This window comes from Ascaphus truei, chromosome 7, assembly GCF_040206685.1.
Source record: "Ascaphus truei isolate aAscTru1 chromosome 7, aAscTru1.hap1, whole genome shotgun sequence".
Lineage (NCBI taxonomy): Eukaryota > Metazoa > Chordata > Amphibia > Anura > Ascaphidae > Ascaphus > Ascaphus truei.
Window position 1 is genome coordinate 99301958 of NC_134489.1, and position 21640 is coordinate 99323597.

Consider the following 21640-nt stretch of genomic DNA (forward strand, 5'->3'; position numbering starts at 1 on the left):
GGACCTGATGTGGCCCCCGGGCCGTAGTTTGGAGACCCCTGTGTTAGACGAACAGATAGATTACAAGAGGAAGAGGAGGAGTTAGGAAATAGATACACTAAAGGAACGATGAGAGACATTGTAAGCCAGGAAAGGGCTTTATTCCGACCACCAAGGGAGTGGAGAGTGTGGGAGACAAGTGGGTGGTCAGCACCATCAAACGTGGCAAACGGGTAGAGTATAATGAGATGGGAGTAATGGCATTGGGATTTAGCAATGTGGCGGTCGTCTGCTACTCTGGTGAGTGAGCAGTGGGCAAACCTGATTAAAGAGCGTCTAGTAGAGCAGTGGTTCCCAACTTCAGTCTTTAAGGACCACTAACGGTGCAGGTTTTAAGGCAATCCTCTCATTAGCACCGGTGGCCCAATCATTGTGACTGAACCACCTGTGCTCAAGCCAGGGTATCCTTAAAACTGCACTGTTACTGGTCCTTGAGGACTGGTGTTGGGAACCACTGTAAGTAGAGTATAGGAGTCGAGGGAAGAAAGCATGCAGGGAGATAAAACCCGTACCAGAAGTTCCTAAACAAAAGGCAGGAGAGGTGCAGGTTGATAATTAAATGGATTAGTGTGGTCAAGGGTGGTGTTCTTGAGAATAGGTTTCGCAGCAGCATGTAATAAGAGGAAAGGAAAAATACAAGAGGAGAGGGAAAAGTTCAAAATGTGATTGAGTGCAGGGGTCAATGTGGGAGCGAGAGGTTGGAGGAGATGGAAAGGAGCGAGATCAAGTTGGTAGAGGGAGAGAAGATTTACTGAGATACTTCCTCCACCGTTACAGGTGAGGTAGCATCTAGAGTAGATGAAGGGGGAGTGCTGTTTGTGTAGAGGAAGGTACAGAGAGGATCTCTTGTACGATGCAGTCCCCCCTGTCTTTGAAGTACAATAGTTAGCAATAGTTTGAGACCAGTTAGCAGAAGGTTTCAGAGAGTTAAACACTTGTATTGATATAAAGTCCAACAACGCACACAGACGCCAACACGTGAAAGGAAGCAAGTAACAAAACAGATCGCTGGAGTCCCTTCGCACAGGGTGTTTTATAGGCTCTGAAGCAGAGAAACAACAAAGTCAGATTAAAGTCCATTCCCGGGCAGTGCACCATTAGCTGTCTCCCAGGAATTAATGTGTAATCCTTTAGGAGGTGTCTTAAGTAACAACAGCCTTTGTCTGATTTCTAGCAAACAAACAGCCAGAGTTCATTGCCCTATTAAGCTTTACACGTAGAACATTCTGTATCAGGATTGCTAGCTTTGTATCAAGCTGTTAGTCCTGAGGAAGCTGTATGTGCTGCAATGGTCAAAGTGTGAGATACACGAAGATGTAACATACAACACAGTCCAGAAGTGTGTCTGTCAATCCCCCGTATAGGCTGTATCCTGGTAGTGAGAGCTGGGCCTTGCCAGGGATCAAAGACATACTGTGTTGGAATGAGAAAATCTGTAGGCATGATTCAGCAGAAAGCAAACAGCAGAGGGGAGCGAGCAGCAGCAGCAGCAGCAGCGTTGGAGTTAATGGGAAGAAAGGCTTGAGAGATAAGGAGGAGGAACACCCTAACCCTACCAGAGCCCCTTAGGAAATGTTTTCCCAATGCTAAAGTAATCCTTAAATTGAGTGTCCAGAAGTATTATTTAAACATTGCAACAATCCTCGAGGAAGGCGACATGAGCAGATTTTATGGATACCTAATGAATTACCAAGCACACACATGTATGCACTTATCTGATGTGGGAATTAGTTGCCGATGTGATGGTATCCCAACTACCATAGTGCTTTCTGGCTTCTATGACAGACCAGAGATTGCCTCACAAGGTGTTCACGGCACACGTCAAGCAATGTCTCTTGGGTGAGGAGTAGTTAATCTTAGTGATTGCCTCACCCGAAGTGGTGAAAATAGCACAGAGCGGAGATGGATTTTAATGTTGCAAAGAGATGCTGGGAGGAAGAGAGCAAAGTGCCCAAATATTCCTCTCGGGCAGCCCAGCGGACACATTAGTAAAAGACGGCGGCCTTAATGTGGGAAACGGAGCGGCGCAGAGCGTCTTCATTCTATGGGTACCTCCGCTTCCCGTGTTCTCTGTACTTTGCAATGCACAATGTACCATACACGGGCATATAGTGGCTCGCTGAGTAGGAATACATTGGCATCGCTGTCAGGCTGTGCCCCAGAGACTGACATCATTGCGCTTATTCAACATGGGGGACGAAACGTTCAGCGTTTCCGTTGCGTACAATCCTTCTGTCGGGCGCACGGCAAACATTTGCATGGTGAACATCCAAAAGTGATTACAGAAAGGTGTACCTGTCTGAAGACATGAATTTGTTTTAACCTCATCCCTGCCAGAGGGGCCTGCACGGCATTGCACAGGTGTAACCGTGTACACATCACTAACATTAGTTCAGTTCTTTAAAAGAAATCTGCTGTGGACCCGACAAAGCCTTGCAGAGCAATGTCAGCCTCTCGCACAGCAGGGTCTGCATTGGAGTAAGGATTACAGAAGGGGTGGGCAACTCCCATCCTCAAAGGCCACACACAGGTCAGTCTGTCAAAATATCCCTGCTTCAGCACAGGTGGCTCAGTCTTTGACTGAGCCACTGATTGAGTCACCTGTGCTGAAGCAGGGATATCCTGACAACCTGACCTGTTGGTGGCCCTCGTGGACTGGAGTTGCCCATCGCTGGATGACAGGCTATTGGAAGGAGCCACAGTCCCTGCGCGTCACCTTGAAAAACACGTCATTTTCTGTTTATAATGACAACTTTGTTTGTGCGGCGCTTCTCTCGCAGTGTGACTCAAAGCGCTTCACAGTTCTAAAAAGGGAAGGAGAAGAAAACATTTAATGTTATAAACAAGGCCAAACACAAGGAAAGATACAATACAGCAGCGGTGCGCAAACTGGGGGGCGGGAGTTTTGTCTGGGGGGGGGGCGCGGGCCGTTGCAGAGGTCCCGCGCTCTTCCCCCAGGCATTTAAATTAATGTTAGAAACAAGGCCAAACACAAGGAAAGATACAATACAGGATGGGACTGTAGCTATTAAATACCGGACAGGTTGTGATTCATTAATTAAATGCCTGGGCAGTGGCGGATTTCCCATTCAGTCCGATAGTCCCGGGCCTGGGGCGGGGAAATGTCCGCGCCTATATACAGATGCCGCGCTATCTGGCCTGATGGGAAGGCACGTGCCTGTGGGTACCGCCTCCTTCTCCTTCCCAATCGCAGTGTCAACTGACCTTACCAATGTGACGTCACACTGCGTCTAGTGACGACGCGTTGCTGTGGCAACACAACACCATGACGTCACGTTGATGTCGTCCGCGGTCATCGACGCTGTGATTCGGAAGGAGGCGGTCCCCACAGGCAAGTGCCTAGGGGCACTCTGCCTGGGTAAAAAGGTCGGCCTTGAGCCTGTTTTTATAGATTCCTAGAGAGGGGGCCCCTCAAACTGTACGAGGCAGACTTTTCCAGAGAGTGGGAGCAGGGCGGCTAAAAGCTCGGGCGCCAAAGGAAGTCAGGGGGATTCTGGGAATTATTAGGAGACCATCACCTGCAGCGAATGGGAGTGTAGGGAACTAGAAGCTCTCTCAGATAGCTGGGACCCTGGTCTTGGAGGGCTTTGAATCTCAACAAGCCAATCTTTCAATAAATTCACCATTTCACATGCAGCCAGTGCAGAGAACGGAAAACAGGCGTCGTGGCAAGAACGGGTCGGGTTAGTTAACCTGGCCGCAGCGTTCTGCACCAGCTGCAGGCGACACAACTCTTTTTTTTCTGGGAGACCCAGGTAGAGTGCATTAAAGTAGTTCAGGCGTGAGGGCACAAAAGCACGGACAAGCGTAGTAATATCCTCTGCGGGTATCAAGTGCTTAATCCTGGCTCATTCTTTAGGTGGAAGCATGAAGATTTGATCACGACTGACACCTGATGTTTAAGTGTCAAGTCACAGTCAAGGACAACACCAAGATTCCGCACATGGACAGAGTTTAGCAGCCGGGATCCCCCAAGTTCTAAGGACAGTGTGTGACCCAGCTGCACTTTTGTTGTGTTCCAATAGTGAGCATCCACCACAAGCACTTCTATCAGGATTCAACCTCAACCAACTGGAACTCATCCACTCCAGGAGCTCAGATAAACATCTATAGGAGACTGATAATGGGTCTTCAGTGTCTGGTGCCAAGGACAAGTAGAGTTGAGTGACATCTGCATAGCAGTGATCAATCAGGCCATGCCTTCTGATTGTCACATAGTGGCAGCATGTACACTGTGAATAACACACCGGATAGGATAGAACCCTGTGGCACTCCACATGACAGGCACTGGTGCAGAGGAGTACACTCCTGAAGATACTCTGTGACCTGCCAGTGAGAGGATCTGAGCCAGATGAGAATTGGGCCACCCAATCCACAGAAATCCTTCAGGCGCTCCATTAAGATCCATTGGTCCACAGTATCAAATGCTGCAGAGAGGTCAAGGAGTACGAAGTACTAATCGGCTATTGGCAGAGCGTTGAGTACTACTTTGTCCCGCAGACAGTGTGTGAGAGGCCATGCGTTCCATCCCTGTAAGTGGGTTCCTCCAGGTCTCCATTCTCACTCTCTGGTGTAGGGGAGTGGGGGGAGGATTCCTATGTCTCTGGACTATGTAAGGAGAGTAATAGAAAGCTAAGGGGAGAACTAGTATCCAGGTTAACTCATTCACTGCCAGAGGGTCTGGCTCCTGTGACATTAAAGCGGTTAAAGCACTGACCTCTGAAATGTTGTGATCTGATTGAAACTTATATGCAGTAGCCCCCCAGAATACATACGTGTACATTTCAGACAGGCCCCTACATCATCAAATATTTTTTTTAAATGATGGATTAAAAAAAACTACACAATTAAACTGTAGACAATTTAGAATATTGTCTATAGTCCAATATGTCAGCAGTTCTGAAAATAACTTGTTCAAAGCATCAAATTGATTAATTGTCGATTATACATCTTAATGGCATACAAAAGACTTATGTCTAGTTGTGGCCACAACTGTGTTGGTCCCCGTTGATCCGCTGATGCTATATTTATCTTGAGCACTGTATTAGAAAGTCTCTTATTTGCTCATAATAGCTATAAGGGCAATGTAGCTCGCATATGATCACAAAAACCACTATGGACTATATATCTTAAACCTCTATATCGAAAGCATCATAGAATTGTATATATACGGTGCTAATACTGTATGCAGTGTCCCCAGACATATCGTACTACTTTCCTTTTTTTTCTTATTTTTATATGTAAAGCATGTGACAATGTATATTTCTACATTCTTACTTTAAACTGGCAATCGTGTGGTGCTCCTGTTATAAATCTGTCAAAATCCTAATTGTGTGACTAACTTAATGGCTGCCTTTCAGTTTCAATCAATCCTTCACTCGGTGTAATTCAGCAGCTACAATGTATGCTTATATTACTAAGGTAACATTATGTATTGTTACAGTTTACAGCTCAAACTGCTAGGGACATTGGCAACACATTTTCACAAACAGGAAGGTGTTGCAAAGATCTTGCACTGCTGGGGAGGTGGGCTACACATGCTATAGAAAGCAAAGGATGCATTGAAGCTCATTAAAAATGGCATTGAGTTGAATAAAACAAAAAAAACAGTCTCTTTTATCTAATACTACAGAACTGATTTTTTTTTTTAATTTTTTTTTTTTTTAAACATACGATTTCACATGTTTTTCTCCTTTAAAAGTCCCTGGGATGTCAGAGGCTTAGGAATCTCAGCGCTCACACATTGTGACAGATACAATGTATCATCTCAGGGATTCTGTGTCTGCCAGTTTCATGGCATTAACTGGCTATAAAAGGAATGTAATTTCTCGTGCCCGCTTCCTATCAAGGAAGACAGAAATATTAGGATACCCCAACTAACGGGGGGCCCTACCACTGCTCTATGTGGATGGTCGTGTTACTGTGTGAAGTATCCAGCCTATATTAACCCAGGAGCAAAGGGGTTGTTAGTAATGGTGCCTGAGAGTACCGCTGGAAATACTGTTAGACCAGCACTCAAAAATAAAACTGAATTCTTCAGTCCATTGCAGAAAAATCCTATTTAATTCAAATATTGATAGCGTTTAACACACACAAAAATATATGGTAGAACCCCCCCCCCCCCTCATAAGTTTAGGTACAAGATTGCATAACGAAGCAATGTTTCGGGGGGGCCCAGGCCACCTTCTCAGGCTGAACCTGGGTATACAACAGGTGAAAAAGTAGTACATGCAAGTTCTGAGAAGTGCCACTAAAGTTGTATTTTCAAACCTAAACTTCCTCATGTTTTATCCAACAAACTGGATACATTCTAGGCATGTTTTTTCACCTCTGTACTTATAGCATACATAGGACAGAAATATTATAATGTCTGGAATCTTTTTCCCAAGGCTGTAATCTTCAGGACCGCTACACTTCTGAACCAGAGGAGTAAGCAGTGGGTTTCTGTCCAGGTGACGGATACTTAAACCTAATTACATGTTGATGAGATAGGGCAGGGGTTCTCAACTCCAGTCCTCAGGCTTGAGGACTGCAGTTAGGCACCCCTGAGAGAGGATCTCACACGCCTGTCCAATGCATGAGACTACACCTTGTAACACACACGCTTTGTTAATGCACCACAGAACATTCAGGAGCTGAGCAACCTCCAGGCAGCACCGAGATTCAGTGATCAGCTCCAGCGGCTGTACAGCGCCGTGACTGCACCAGCAGTGGGTGAGAATCTGCAGGGTGCAGGTAAGGGGGTGGGGTTATGAATCTGTGTGCGGCGTTCTGGGTCTTTAATGACCAAGATAACCAGCAGGGAAATCAGGGCTTTGAAATGGACTGGACCATTCCTGACTGTGAAGAGTTAAAGTTTCTTCACCTTCATTCTTCGAGTCAGAGGTTTTGTGCAGCTTTTCTTTCTGCAGGCCAAATGTTGTTGTGTTGCAACCACTGCAGTTAGGAACTCAGGGGCCAAGCTCCCATAAGGTATAATCAACCCGAGAGATCAGGTGGCAACTTAAGTTGAAAATGCCCAACGGATACCAGACCTAAGTGCCTTATCGCTTTCACAATCAGAGATAGCAGGCGAGTTTAGCCATTGTATGTTCCAATAATGTTCAGTCAAAGCCAGCTAAGGACAATGTCGTCTCTGAAGAGGGTTACATCCCGAGATTTGTATTTATTCATAGGTGCAAGAAACAATAGTGAGCGCAACATTTCGGGGGTACAAACCGCCCTTCGTAATGTGCATCACTGTGCCACCACACTCGTCATTGTGTCTTGTACCCATGAATAAATAAAACCCATGGTATGTAACCGCTGAAGTGGTCCATCCCGGTGCAGCTGCTGTGCTCTTTCTTTTGCCGTGTTTCTGAATGAGGTTGATGACAGGATGAATCAGGCTGGCATGCACCAAAAATATAGATTGTAAGCTCATCTGGACAGGCACCGTGCCTGAAACAATCCTATGTGCTGCGCACCGTGCACTATATTGTAATTGTGGAGCGCTTTGAGTCCCATTGGGAGAAAAGCGCTATGTGAAATAAAGTTATTATTATTATTACGTTAATAACTACAGAAAGAATAGAATATATTCTGCGAGTGTACTACAAAAATCTCTCTTAGATATCTCTGAGGAGGGTGAAAGTCGATTTACTCATTTGGTTGTCTCTGTCCTACCTGCTTGGTGCCATCACCCTGGCCCCTGCGTCACCCTGGCCCCCTGCGTCACCCTGGCTCCCTGCATCACCCTGGCCCCCTGCGTCACCCAGGCCCCCTGCATCACCCTGGCCCCCTGCATCACCCTGGCCCCCTACGTCACCCTGGCCCCCTGTTCCACCCTGGCTCCTGTACCACCCTGCGTCACCCTGGCCCCCTGCGTCACCCTGGCCCCCTGCGTCACCCTGGCCCCCTGCGTCACCCTGGCCCCCTGCGTCACCCTGGCCCCCTGCATCACTCTTGCCCCTGCACCACCCTGGGCCCCTGCACCACCCTGGCCCCCTGCACCACCCTGGCCCCCTGCGTCACCCTGGCCTTTCGTCACCCTGGCCCCTGCACCACCCTGGCCCCCTGCGTCACCCTGGCCCCCTGCGTCACCCTGGCCCCCTGCGTCACCCTGGCCCCCTGCGTCACCCTGGCCCCCTGCACCACCCTGGCCCCTGCACCACCCTGGCCCCTGCACCACACTGCATTGCTCCTTTCTTTTCAAATTCCTTTTGGCAAGTTTCTGCTTTACTTGCACAGATCAGACACATTAATGCTTTGCAACCAATTTGAAAAGCTTTTTCTTATTATTCTTTTTCACCCTCTCTGTGCCAGTGGGAGGATCCGGGGACAGTCTCCCCCCTGCAATAGAGTCGCTCGGAGAGGAAAGCTGCGCTCCAGCTGGGATAGCGCCTACACAAACGCAACAAGGACCAGAAGAAGGACTCTGCCAGAAACCATCCCAGGTGCGTCCGTCCACTCATCCCAGGTGCGCCCACTCATCCCAGGTGCGCCCATTCATCCCAGGCGCGCCCACTCATCCCAGGTGCGTCCACTCATCCCAGGTGCGTCCACTCATCCCAGGCGCGCCCACTCATCCCAGGCGCGCCCACTCATCCCAGGTGCGTCCACTCATCCCAGGTGCGTCCACTCATCCCAGGTGCGTCCACTCATCCCAGGCGCGCCCACTCATCCCAGGCGCGCCCACTCATCCCAGGCGTGTCCACTCATCCCAGGCAGCGACGGGGACATTTAGGGCAGGAAAGAAACAAGGGAGCCAGGATGTGAATATTTGCAGATACCGCGTGTATCGTACCGTATTTAAAACCAGAGACATAACATAAAACACAGACAAAGCTCAGTGCACATCCAGAAAAACTTATACACGGTACAGTGCCTAAATATACATGTATAAATAACTAATAAATAAAATGGTCTTTTAGTTTAACATTTTGGCCAAATTGTTGTAAGCCCTTGAGCCAAACTTCACGGCAGACCATGGAGGGTGGCAACCTCCTATCCAATTGAAGCTCACTCCCTCCCACATTTAAATGGTTAAAAGCTCACTCGATGGCATCTCCAACTATCAGGGGAACTTGCCTGCATGCAGTGTGATTGTGACAAATCTATTACAGAGTGCTTTTCCTGGTAATGTACAGGTTAATAAAAGCTTCAATCAGACTTAGAACTTTTGCAACTTATATTGACAGATTTATTATAAATCATTCTTCCTGGCAATGCACAGGTTATTAAGAATTTATATTAGTGTAGGGACCCTTGAACGTGGTCTGCCGTGAAGTTTGGCTCAAGGGCTTACAACAATTTGGCCAAAATGTTAAACTAAAAGACCATTTTATTTATTAGTTATTTATACATGTATATTTAGGCACTGTACCGTATATAAGTTTTTCTGGATGTGCACTGAGCTTTGTCTGTGTTTTATGTTATGTCTCTGGTTTTAAATATAAATTGCCATGCTCAGTAGCACTCCTCTGTGAAACTTATATGCTTATATATGTGTTGTGGGTATTTTGGGGGTTCAATTTGAGCTTGTAGGTGTCCTGTATGTTGTATCGTACCGTAAATTTAGCAGAACAGTCAAATTCGCCAGATTTTTTTTTTTTTTTTGTGCAAAACATTGAAAGTCCATGTGTGGGTCAGATGATCCTTTAATATACTGCCATTTGCTTGACACTTTGCTTCATTTTGGTGAGATTCACCCCAAAAATTGACATTTCAAATTTTGTAAATATTTCACCCGCAAACAGCTAAATTTAAGAAACCGTTGTGAAAAAATATGCGAACTAACTTTTGTTTTTGTAAATTCTTTATTTATAGTCCACATTTTTTTTTATTTAACATATACACAACAATACAGCACTACTTAAACCATATCAGAGTTTTTTTTTTATATTTCACTCTGCAGTCAACCGTACTCGGACATATTATATAATATCGTAAAAAATAAATTATATAAGAGTACCGGATATACACTAACACATTAACTGACAACATTAATAGATGATGGGGATAGAGGTAAAGCATTGATACCAGTATATGGAAGGTCCTCAGTTCGATCCCTGCATGTGTATTATTTAAAACGTATTAATGTTCAATTCCCACATGGTGTAGGTGTGTGTATGTGTCCGTTATCAATAAAGCATTGAATTGAATGTTTAAAAAAAAAATTGTAGGGGGTGTGTGTTGTGACCCTTCTCTGCGACGCCGCGCAAGAGAGCCGACCGCTGCAAAGAGGAGAGAGATCTAGATGCCGGTCTCACGCTGCGAAATTTTAACACGATCCCGGTTATAACGCGGTCTCATTCTGTGGCCCCCAAGGACCACGTTATAACGGGGTTCAGCTGTACAAAAGCCTTAGCAATATATTCATTTTAGTATAATTAATTCTACCAATCCACGAGATGATACTCGTATTCCACCTTTTTAAATCATTGTCCATTGTTTTTGCTAATGGAGTCTAATTGGCCTGGAACAGATCTTCTACTTTTGGTGTTATGTTTGTACCTAGATATTTTATACTCTTATTCTTCCAGTCGAAAGGGAAGTTTTCTTTAACTTGGGCCGCCAAACCTGCAGGAAGACTTATGTTTAGGGCCTCTGTTTTTGTTACATTTATTTTAAAATTAGATACTAAACTATATCTGCGCAGAACATTCATTATAATTGGCAACGAAACCAGAGGGTTTGTTATTATCAGAAGCACATCATCCGCATATAATGCGATCTTATGTGCTTTCTCATCTATTTTAACTCCCACAATATCTGGATGATTCCTTATTGACTCTGCTAATGGCTCCATTATTAGTGCAAAAATCAACGGGGACAAAGGGCATCCATGTCTCGTACCATTAAATATTTTAAATGAGTTTGAGACCCGTCCATTTACCTTAACCTTTGCAGACGGATTACTATATAATGCCTTTATATACTGCCTAAACATATCCCCCGTTTCTATGTGTTCCAACATTTTAAACATAAAATTCCATTGCACTCTATCGAATGCCTCTTCTGCATCTATAGATAATATCATGACTGGAGTTTGTGTTTTATTAATCTGGCTCAATATATTTATAATTCGTCTAGTGTTATCCTTGGCTTCCCTTTTTGGTATAAATCCGGTTTGATCACTGTAGAGGGAGAGGGGGTTGGCCCGGTATTAAAGGGGTTGCACCCCATATGGCCACCCCTGACCTCACCAGGGAGGCAAGGGGTTAACTGGACTGCGGTCCAGGAATGTGGCTTACACCTTGTCATGTCAGGAAAATGTATGTTCCCTTGTTCCCATGTTTCATTATAATCCTGTATTTTAATGTTTTAAAGTGCATTTCGGTATCTCCAGTTCTGGAGGTCACAGAGAGTTGATATTTGGCCAATATGTGGAGTCACTGTAGGCATTAAAAGCTGGCAAATTTCGACCCACTGAGCCCACCAGAATGGAACTTATTAATATGTGTAGATATTAAAGAGTATATGTATGTTATTTTGGATCTGCTCTGAAAAATGCAGACTCCATCTCCTATGCTAAATAGGTCAGTAAGGGCAGCTGGATGATTGAGCCTAAGTACTAATCAACAGACCAAGTACTAATCAACAGAGACTCTGCCACTCTAATTGTTACCTGAGGGCGGAGAATCATCAAACTGGAGTGGTTTGTAAGTGTTATGTCTACACCTACAAACAATGCAGATACTTCATTTGATAGACTGGTCGTCGCCCCTGATTTAATTATGGGGCTACCCATAGAGTCCCAGTACACATGGTCTAATTAGCTGGGGGGCATGGGTTAATCTGTGTCTCCACGTAAGGGATGGGATACAGATAATTGTTCACCAATAGTCTGTATTCAATGTTAAGAATAGGGTTACACAGGTATATAAACTGTGTCAACCCTACAGTTTTTAGTTCTTCTTCTGATACCATCTTGAATGTCACCGGATTGCTGGAGAATTGCTAGCTGATACTTCTCCATCCCCCAACCCTAAGTAAGTGTTACCTTCTTGTCTGTTAATTGTACTATATTGCTGTGTTCACCTTATTTAAGGAATAAATTATATTTTATTATATCTAAGCCTCGTTCAGTTCAACCCAGATATTTGGTGTTCATTATATCTTGTCATAAGCTCCCGTGACAATCACCATTCACCAGATCTGGCAAATATTCATTAAGTGTGTTTGCTAACATTTTGGCAAGAATTTGGACATCTACATTTATAAGTGACATTGGGCGATAGCTTGCACAGTTTAATGTATCCTTATCTGGCTTAGGGTAACCATTATATGAGCTTCTGACATATATTGTGATAGGTTTCCTGAGTCTCTTGAAGTGTTGAACATGCCCTGAATGTGACTATAAGAGAGTTAGTAAAGGTTTTATAGTATGTATGTGGCAGTCCGCCAAGGCCTGGACTTTTCCCACTAAGTAGATCTTTCACCACTTTTTCTATCTCCTCCCACGTTATAGCCGCATCAATTTTCTCTCTCGCCTCGGGTGTAATTGTTTTAGTTTGAATATCCTTCATTAATAACTCTATATTTTCCTCTATATATTTCTTCTTCCTATTTTGCATGGCTTCTATATTGTATAATTTCTCATAAAAATAATCTAAACTCTACTTTAATAACTTTTGGATCCTGCGACACTGCTCCATCCTGCTTCCGAATTTTGCTAATATTATATTGGCTCTGCTTCTGCTTGAACTGGTTGGCTAACGGTCTATCCATCTTATTACCTTTCTCATAGTATTTCTTTTTTTTGAGTTGCTAATAAATGGAATTTTCCGCAAGCTGTTATTAATTCCGCTAATATCTCCTTACCTGCGGCCCTCTTATGTTTTGTTTCAAGGTTTTGGATTAACTTGCTTAATTTTATAATTTCTCTTTCTCTTAGTTTTTTCCTGAGAGACGCTGGCTGAATAAACACTCCCCTTATGACACTTTTATGAGCTTCCCACAATATTGCCATTGATCTATTTCCTACGTTATTTTCTGCGAAATAATTTTGAAGAGCCTCCTCAATCACTAATACTACATTACTGTTTTTCAGTAAGGACTAGTTCAATCTCCATGTCCACCCACCTTTCTGTATAGACCCCCCACCCAAATCAATTTCTAGAGTTACTGGTGCGTGGTTTGACCATGTAATATTACCAATAGTGACTTTCTGTATTTTACTCACATTAATCTGGTCTATAAAAAGATAATCTATTCTAGAATAGCTATCATGTGGGTGTGAGTAATACAGTACACGTAATCTCTCCCTGACGGATTCAAAACTCTCCAGGCATCAACTAATACCTGCTGGTCCAATATTTTATTTATACATTGTGTCTGTTTTTTGCTCACTTTTGTATGTCCTTTGGAAGTATCTGACACCGGGTTTAGTGCAACATTAAAATCGCCACCCTGATATAGAGCTCCTTCTCTAAACACATTAATTATTGCTAGCACTGCCTCTAAATAAATCTGCCTGCCCAACGTTGGGGGCATATATATTTGCTACAGTAACCTGCTTCCCTTTGATCGTTATATATCTACCTTCTATATCTTTCTTCGTGGTGATATCCTGCAGCATAACATTCTTGATAAGCAGAATTCCCACCCTGTTTTTCTTATCTCTTGATGAGCTATAAATACGTTGAACTGCATCTCTATTGATCATTTTCGGTTCTTTATCTTTTTTAAAATGCATTTCCTGTATAAACATGACATCTTTTTTCATCTTTTTTTTATCTCTTCAACGGCCTGTCTCCTTTTTACCGGTGAGTTTAGCCCCTTTACACTCAGAGTGCCTATCTTGTATGTTATGTTTGTTGTGGTGTTTGGGTTCGTAGTGATGGTTAGCCACCACCCTCCGTTTGTTTCTGACTCCAACCTCTACCTTCTTTAGTGCCACCTTACCCTCGGACATCATCTGCCAAGTAAACTTTTGGATCATTTCTCCCGGCGACAGTTGACTTGTTATAGAAAAGAAACAATAAAAAATACATAAAAACACATACACAATTATCCAAAAATTGGGATCAGCCTTTTGATCCCCCATTTCTTGAGACCTCCCAACCTGGCTTATTCTCTCGAAATGGGTGGCTCCGCTACTTGGACCGCCAGCAGACAGAGCCATGTGCCCACACCAGTCCTGGTGTGGAGATATAAGGAGGGGAGGCGATTGCGCAGGCCCGGACGGTTCAGCCGTCCCTGGTCCACAGGGGAGGGAAAACGGGGGAGGAGGGGAGGGAGGAGGGGAGGGTGGAATCGAGTGGTTCTTGGCGTCGCGGAACCCTGTGATTCTTTACTTGTTTTGGGTCTTGGATTATTAATTCTTTCAAAAAAGGGAGTGGGGTTTTCTCCGTGCCTGAGGACGGAAACGTTCCCTTGTTGTATAACAATCAGTTTGGTGGGAAATCCCCATTTGTATCTCACGTTGGCTTTTTGAAGGTGCACAGTAATTTCCCTCATTTCTCTACGGTGCTGCAGGGTTAACGTGGAGAGATCGTTATACAGCTGGATCTTGGCCCCCTCAAACTCTATATTCCTAATGCCTCTGGCCTTTTGCATAATGACTTCCTTGTCAGTAAAGTCTTGCATTTTAATAACAGTGTCTCTCGGGGGATCTGGTGGTCTGGGTCTAAGCGCTCTGTGTGCTTTGTCCATCGTCCAGGTCCGATCCTGTGATTCATCTGTCACATGGGAGAATAGCTTTTGTGGCTATGGGACTAGCCCTTGCGGTTCTACCGTTTCGATTATACCCCTAATTCTTATGTTAGAACGTCTCCCTCTATTATCCAGGTCCTCTGCATGCAGGAGCATATTTTGCATAGTCTCTTCCTGCTCCTGTACTTTATGAGTTACGTACTCCTGACCTGTTGAGACCGTTCCGGCTTGATTTTCCAGATCGTCCACCCTGTCTCCCAAATACTAATGTCCTTTTTAATCTCAGACAGTTCGGTTTTATGAATTAGTGTCAGGTCTGTCAGCCGCTTTTGTATATCTCCTTTTGTCGCTAAGTTCGTCAGATCTGCTTTTGTGGCATATTCTACCTGGCCATCAGTCATTTCGGGTTCTCTTTCTTTCCCTTGCCCTGCTGAGCCTTGCGGAGAGCTGGATGGAACTCGCAAACCCACCGTGCCCGTGTGCTTGGGCCCTGCCTCCGGCCGCCGGAACATCTGGAGTGTGCTTCCAGCTGCTGCAGCCTTTCTTTTTGTAGTGGGCATTTTTTACAGTTCTACTGCTGCCTTGCGTGTCTGTTTTGTTCTATTTAGCTTTTGGGCACCTTTCGATGATGCAGTAAGTGTACAGCTATGTAGTTATTTTGTTTGCCTCATGTAGTGCTCCCCTGTGGTTACAGTACCTCATTTAGGCAGGTGTCCCGTCCATTACCTGCCACATCTCCGCTGGGCTCCCCTACTCCTCACTTGTGTAGGTGGCAGCCATCTTAAGGCATGGGGCTGCGAGCTAACTTTTTAACACCTCCTTGCGTCCCTGCAAGCGATGGACTCTGACCACTAGAGATAAGATGATGTGTGTGTCTAATATAAAACCCTTTCCAAGTCTCACTTTAAAACAGTATTTAAAAATATTTGTAGGTGCCAGATTTGGGTAACAATAGGTACAAATTACCCAGACGAGAGACCCTTTAAACATGTCAGTGAAAGAATGAGTTCACTTTGGTCCTAGGAGGGATTGTCTCTTTAAGGTGTTACTATTACATTACAGTGATGCAGCGTAATTTGTTATTCAGCTCTTCAGCGCCTTCCTGTCTTTTCTGTACGTTCTGTAATGCCGATGTTTATAACTTCAAATGGCAACAAGCCTCAAGACTTCACACTGAAACTCTGGGTTTGAAACGGCTTTGTATGACCTTGATAAATGCTTGTTATCTCCCGGAACACACAACAATTGGATTGAAAGCTACTTAATGTAGCAATTTGCTGTTCCTGTATTACGTCTATGCACACAGCATCATACAGTTGTGGCACTGTGTAAAAGCAAAGTATTATTATTTGTGTAATGGGAAGCACACTTCTCTTTGTGTGTGTGTGTGTGTGTGTGTGTGTATAGAGTCTGACAGTACAGTGTATTCGTGGTGAAAGTTGACACTTATTGTGCCTATCAGGGTTCAGAGTTGGGAACCCTTGCCTTCCAATGGTGGTGAAGATATCATTCAACACATGCAAAAGATCTCATCAGTGTCATCGCATACCACGATGCCATTTCTTTCCCCCCATATAAAGTGCGTGTGTGTAGAGGGGGAGCTGCGTCTGGTTGGAGGTATCGGGCTGTGATGTTTTGGCTGTGTGCACGACTGATCACCAACGGAACATACCTGGGACACTCCGACCCAAGCGATCCTTTGATCTGCTTCCCACTACTGTCCCGTGACCGCCTCAGCTCACTCCATTGGGCTCGTCAGGTCACCGCGCTCAGGAGAAAAGGGGGTGAGAGAGAAGCAAGCAAAGCTGCCAGAACTCGGCCCGAGAACAGCCCAGTGAGAACAGAACTTGTGCTTGCCGAAGGTTCTAAGCTTTTTTTCGGGGGGGATGAGTGAGTACTGGGTGCAGATCAGTGAGACTAAACCACCACTTTCCAAAACTCCTCCTGCCCTCATGCCTGTGTTTTATATCTCACCATTGTAATAAGAATGATAATGTATATAGTTCTGCCAATGTGCCCAGCACTTTCCAGTAGAACTTACAGGCACAATAGAGCAGACAAAGCCTCTTGCCCAGGATGACATTGAGCTGATGCGGGAGCACACATTTCAAAGATCAGGGTTCCTATTCCATGGTTCCCACTCTCCAATAATACACACTGCTGGCTGCTTGCTTTCTCGGTAACTGCAAGCCTCCATTACCCAGCTGTCATTTGTCTGCATTATGACTCCTATCCCACCAGCTGCTAACATAGGCTTTAGGGCCCAGATATCTCCTCTGCTGCCACCTCTTTCTGGAGGTTATCCTGTGCATGTGTGTGAGTAACACAGCCCCCATCCCTTCCCCCTCAGCTTTATTTTAACACATGCCAATATATAATCAATGTTTCTTTTAACCACTCATTAACCCTCTTTAAGTAGCAATATTTACAGAGCATTGACATCCCTTGAACATTTGTTGGTGTTAACAATCCCCTGTGTCCTATCATCCACAGACAGTAATTAAGGGAAGAGTCCTTCACTCTGATCAGAGTTTCTTGGTGTTTTTTAGGAGGGCGTTAGGGGACATTAAGGGTGCTTTTCTGTTTGGAGTTTGTAGAGCCATATGATGCGCTTTGTGTCTCCATCATCTAAGGGATAGACATGCAGTATTGCTTTACATTGTTGCATTTTTATTCCTAGGTACCTTCAACGGCTGCTGCTCCCTCACTGACTCAGTGCCGACCAGTCACAGCCAGCAAACCCAAGAAAAAGAAGGCCAAGGGACTCTTCACTTAACAAACCCCTTCAGCCGACGTGAGAGGTGTGCAGGGGCCCTGTGGTCCCACGGACCTTTTCTCTGTAGATGGGTGGTATTCACAGGGTCTTATAACACTAGGCTTTCCCAAAGGCTCTGAGATTGTACACACTTGCCAATAATGGCATTGACACGCTGCAGAAGTTGGGTTTCCATCCAATAACCTGTGGCTCGCCTCCGTGCCTAAAATATGTTTCCGATTTGGGATCGCACCCATGACAATATGGGACACCTCAAAGGCTTCTGAAAACTCTTACCTTGGGTACCAATTACATTCAAGCGAGAAGGGAAAATTGAACTTGCTACATGTGTGTGCATCTCTGTTTGCACTCCTAGGTTGTGTGTTAATGTGCACATTAATGTAGATGTGCTTGTATATACATACCTGCACTGCATTTGCATTCACTATCAATGAACAACTTAATGTTAAGGTGTTTTATGTACTCCAATCATTTTATTAAATATAATGCTTGATTTGATCTTTTCAATAAAATATTTTTGTATGGACCATGTTTGGTTGTATCCATGTTTTAGGCATGCACTGCAATATTGGCTAAATAGATGTCGTGTGTCGTCACAGTTGGCAGTAGCATCTATGTACACACACAACCCCTGTAAGCGTGAACCCAGAGCTACCTCACCATACATATTTATCAAAAAGAAGTGCTACAGTGTATGTGCCAATGTATAAACAAAAGACAGAGAAACCCAATGCAACATCCAACATGACAAAGCATATAGTTAAATACTTATATGTATGTATGTACATGCATATTGTCTTGTAGGTGTATGTATGATCATACCTGTAGTATATTGCTTTAGGCGAGTATTATTACTGTTGGATACAGTGGCAATAATGATGCTATACTGGGTGTTGTAGTGTTGTAGTGGTGTATGTGAAGATAATACATAGCACACATGCATGTGTGCACCTGTGGCATCAAGTGACCACAATTTGTAATTCACAGCTTTGTGTCCCATTAATGGTTTTTACCTCGGTGTAAATACCTGACAGCCAGGAATGACATATGGCTATTGAGTCTGCTCCCTGATTACAGGGCGACATTGAGATGCATGTCCATCTAATCTCTCCTCCCATATCGTGGTGACCGTACCAGGTCAAAGAAACCTCTGAGTGGATGAGTCTGTTCCTTGACTCTACATTAATGGTGGGTTGGAGGTACGGAAGAGTTTGTTCAGTAACTGCAGCGTGACGCAGCCAATGAACAAACGTTTACTAATCTATTTCTTCTCAGATTACATTGAAGCAAATAGGCCGACGGGACCTATAGTCGTCGTTCTTACAACAATAATTCGTTTTTAACACATTACCCTTGTCTAAAGTATGTTGCAAATACAAAGCTACACCGATTTCAAATGTGAACACAATTGACTTGCACTGACTGAAAGGATTTAAACCTTGTGCAGATCTTGATGTTTTAGGCGAACCCTTGCTGTGGCTGCCCTTCCGGCACGGTGACAGAAGAGACACATCACATCTTTACTCTTGTCTCTTGGTGAAATTACCATTCCAGAAGAGATCTATGACCCTTAAGGATGTCCGTGACACCGGATCTTCACTTCCTAACATGGAACTGTGTGACCATAGCCGTTAACGTTCAGTGACCCAACTTAGGGCGCTTTTGGTCCGAGTGACACCTCACAGCATTCTATGACGCCATTGATGCCAAGATTGCTTAGGTCTTAAAAGGCCTGGTTACTAGGTTCTTGCATGTACTCCCCTTGTACCCGTGCAGGAAGGAAGGGGTTAAAGCCTGGAATACGCTGCTTGGGCAGAGCTGAAGTTTGTATACTTTGTAAATTGACCTAGAAGTGGCTGGTCAGCCGGCTTTCACTCCCAGGTATCATGTGACCAGTGCACCATAATTCACAGCAAGCTCTAGCAGTTCTCTTCTCTGCTCCCAGGGAATTCTTGTATGAGAAGGGGGAAGAGGTGATCAAGCGTGGGTTAAATATGGGGATAATTTATGTAGAGGAGAGGAGCCAGAGAGACCAAAGTCCAGTGAGTGGAGCAGACACAAGAGTAGGAATAAAGCTTCTATGCACATTGTTGCCAATAGTAACCTCTATATACGTTGTGTTATTAGAAGCGTCTCTGGGAACACCTTCACAACAAAGGGCTCTATGTATCAACACACAGAAAGTTGTGCATTGGAGCACAGCTATTTTTCTCCCTTTGCATCTGCATTAACTGAATAAATCTTGTTGATGCTCATTACATTTGACGCGCATTGTTAAGCGGAGTTTGCGCCACCTCTGACACGGAGTTCGGTTTTTGATGTTAGGCAAATGGGGAATAAAATGATTATTAATATATTTTATTGGTAGGGCGCCAACATTTTCCGCAGCAAGTTACAATGTGGGAGGGCAGACATTAACATTGCGTGACTGAAGAGTACATAAAGTCTCCAAAAATGAGAACGATGCAGTGCTTGATGCATCTCCCTATACCGCGAGTTGGGGGCCTGCTTCCTACTTCCTATTAACACTCCCCAAATTGAAAGCGATTAGGAGCAGGGCAATATGGGTGCAACGTGTTCTCACACCACTCAATAAAGAAACCTCTGTAACACAAACACTACTCATCGGGCATGTGGCTTCTGCAACAAAGACTCACACCACAAAGGGACTCACACCACAAAGGAAGGGTGGGTCTTTTACATGCACCTTAAGAAGAGGAGCATCTTTAACATGCAGACAAACACACACAGCCCTCTCTCCCTCTCCCTCTCTCAGGCAAGGGGTGTGGGGAGATTTGGCTTTCTGACCACAGAAGGCGCCGAGGAACGTGTTATAATTATGGCTCCGTGTTCCGCCTTTACGGAAAAATACAGATGCAAATGTCTTTTTTTTTTTTTTTTTTTACCATCAATTTTTCAGAGCTGATAAAAATAAAAAGTGCCGGAACTTAGAGCCGCTTATCCAAATGTGCACCAATTAAAAGGTGAATGCAGAAAATGGCTGGTAACGGATGTACATTTTTTTCAATTAATAAAAAATAAACATGAAGAATTCAGGAAACGAAATAAATCTGACTCTATTATTGATCTGCATTGTCGGTGAACAAAATGTTCAGTCCTCTGTCTTCTGAATGAAGTGTAGGAAAAGTGATGAGTTTTATACCTTTGTTCAAAGCCAGAGTACACTGTGCTCCTCCACAGCACCTCATTGGGACAAACATGAGGTAATGTTCATAGACGTTATGGGGTAACAGCATTCACTAGTAGAGTCTGACGTTATCCGGTGCCAGTCGAGATGTAGGGTGGATCCAGGAAAACCCTTAAACCAGATCTAGAACTGCTGCACCCTGAAAACTAACAGAGTCACTTGGACATTGAAAAATATTCATTTATTTGCAGCAAAAAAGCGCAATGTTTCGGAGAAACCGTTAGTCCGGGGCAGTGAATAAAGATTGTGCTCCATGGTCCCTTAAATAGAGACAATAAACTCACCCCATCATTTTCACACCCGTTAGTCAAAATCAAAATGGAAAACATCACAACAAAATGTGATGTGTGTTCTAATCTCAGGTACAGGAGGTTACCATCTGTTATCACATTGTTGCAACCCCCTCCTGCATATATACACACTCACTATGTATATATCCATCTATCAGCTTTGATTTCTCTTTCTGCTCACGCTCATCTCCTATGCTCTCCCCATAACTGTGTCCTTTCCACCCTTCCACCTCTACTGCTCTCTCACACCTTAAACCCTTTTCCCTCACTGCCCCTTACCTGTGGAACTCCCTCACACTCGGTATATGCCAAGCACCTTTAAATCAAACCTTAAAACACGCCTCTTAAATGAAGCATCCCAATAGCCTGGATACTGTCCCACACCCACAGTCGCCCCCACCAACCATTGTGGCCAAGCACTGCTATCCACTGCACTTACCCACCATCAAGGCCAGGCACTGCCATCTACTGCACTTACCCACCATCAAGGCCAAGCACCGCCATCCACTGCACTTATTCCCTCACCTGCCATCTCTGCAAGTCTCCAAACATACCATATATATTAGGAGTAGCCAACTCCAATCCTCAAGGGCCACCAACAGGTCAGGTTTTAAGGATATCCCAGCTTCAGCACAGTTGGCTCAATCAGTGGCTCAGTCAAGGACTGAT

At 44.5% G+C, this 21640-nt stretch overlaps 1 protein-coding gene across 5 annotated transcripts in view; it reads left to right on the forward strand.

Moving 5' to 3' along the window:
* Window positions 1–17994, forward strand: part of NHEJ1 (non-homologous end joining factor 1) — a 99102-nt gene extending 81108 nt beyond the window's left edge. Inside the window, exons 6-9 of one of the 5 annotated variants that reach the window (XR_012802736.1) lie at window positions 6684–6795; window positions 8365–8495; window positions 11946–12032; window positions 17378–17460. Coding sequence is in view for 4 of the 5 variants with exons in the window: in XM_075609634.1 (XP_075465749.1) it covers window positions 6684–6795; window positions 8365–8495; window positions 8671–8689; window positions 17378–17592 (477 nt within the window). In the remaining variant the exon portion in view is untranslated. Of the gene's footprint in view, window positions 1–6683; window positions 6796–8364; window positions 8576–8670; window positions 8690–11945; window positions 12033–17377 lie in introns of all 5 variants that reach the window. The other 4 variants (XM_075609634.1, XM_075609636.1, XM_075609635.1 and 1 more) reach the window with 4 other exon arrangements.
* Window positions 17995–21640: the final 3646 nt, after the last annotated feature.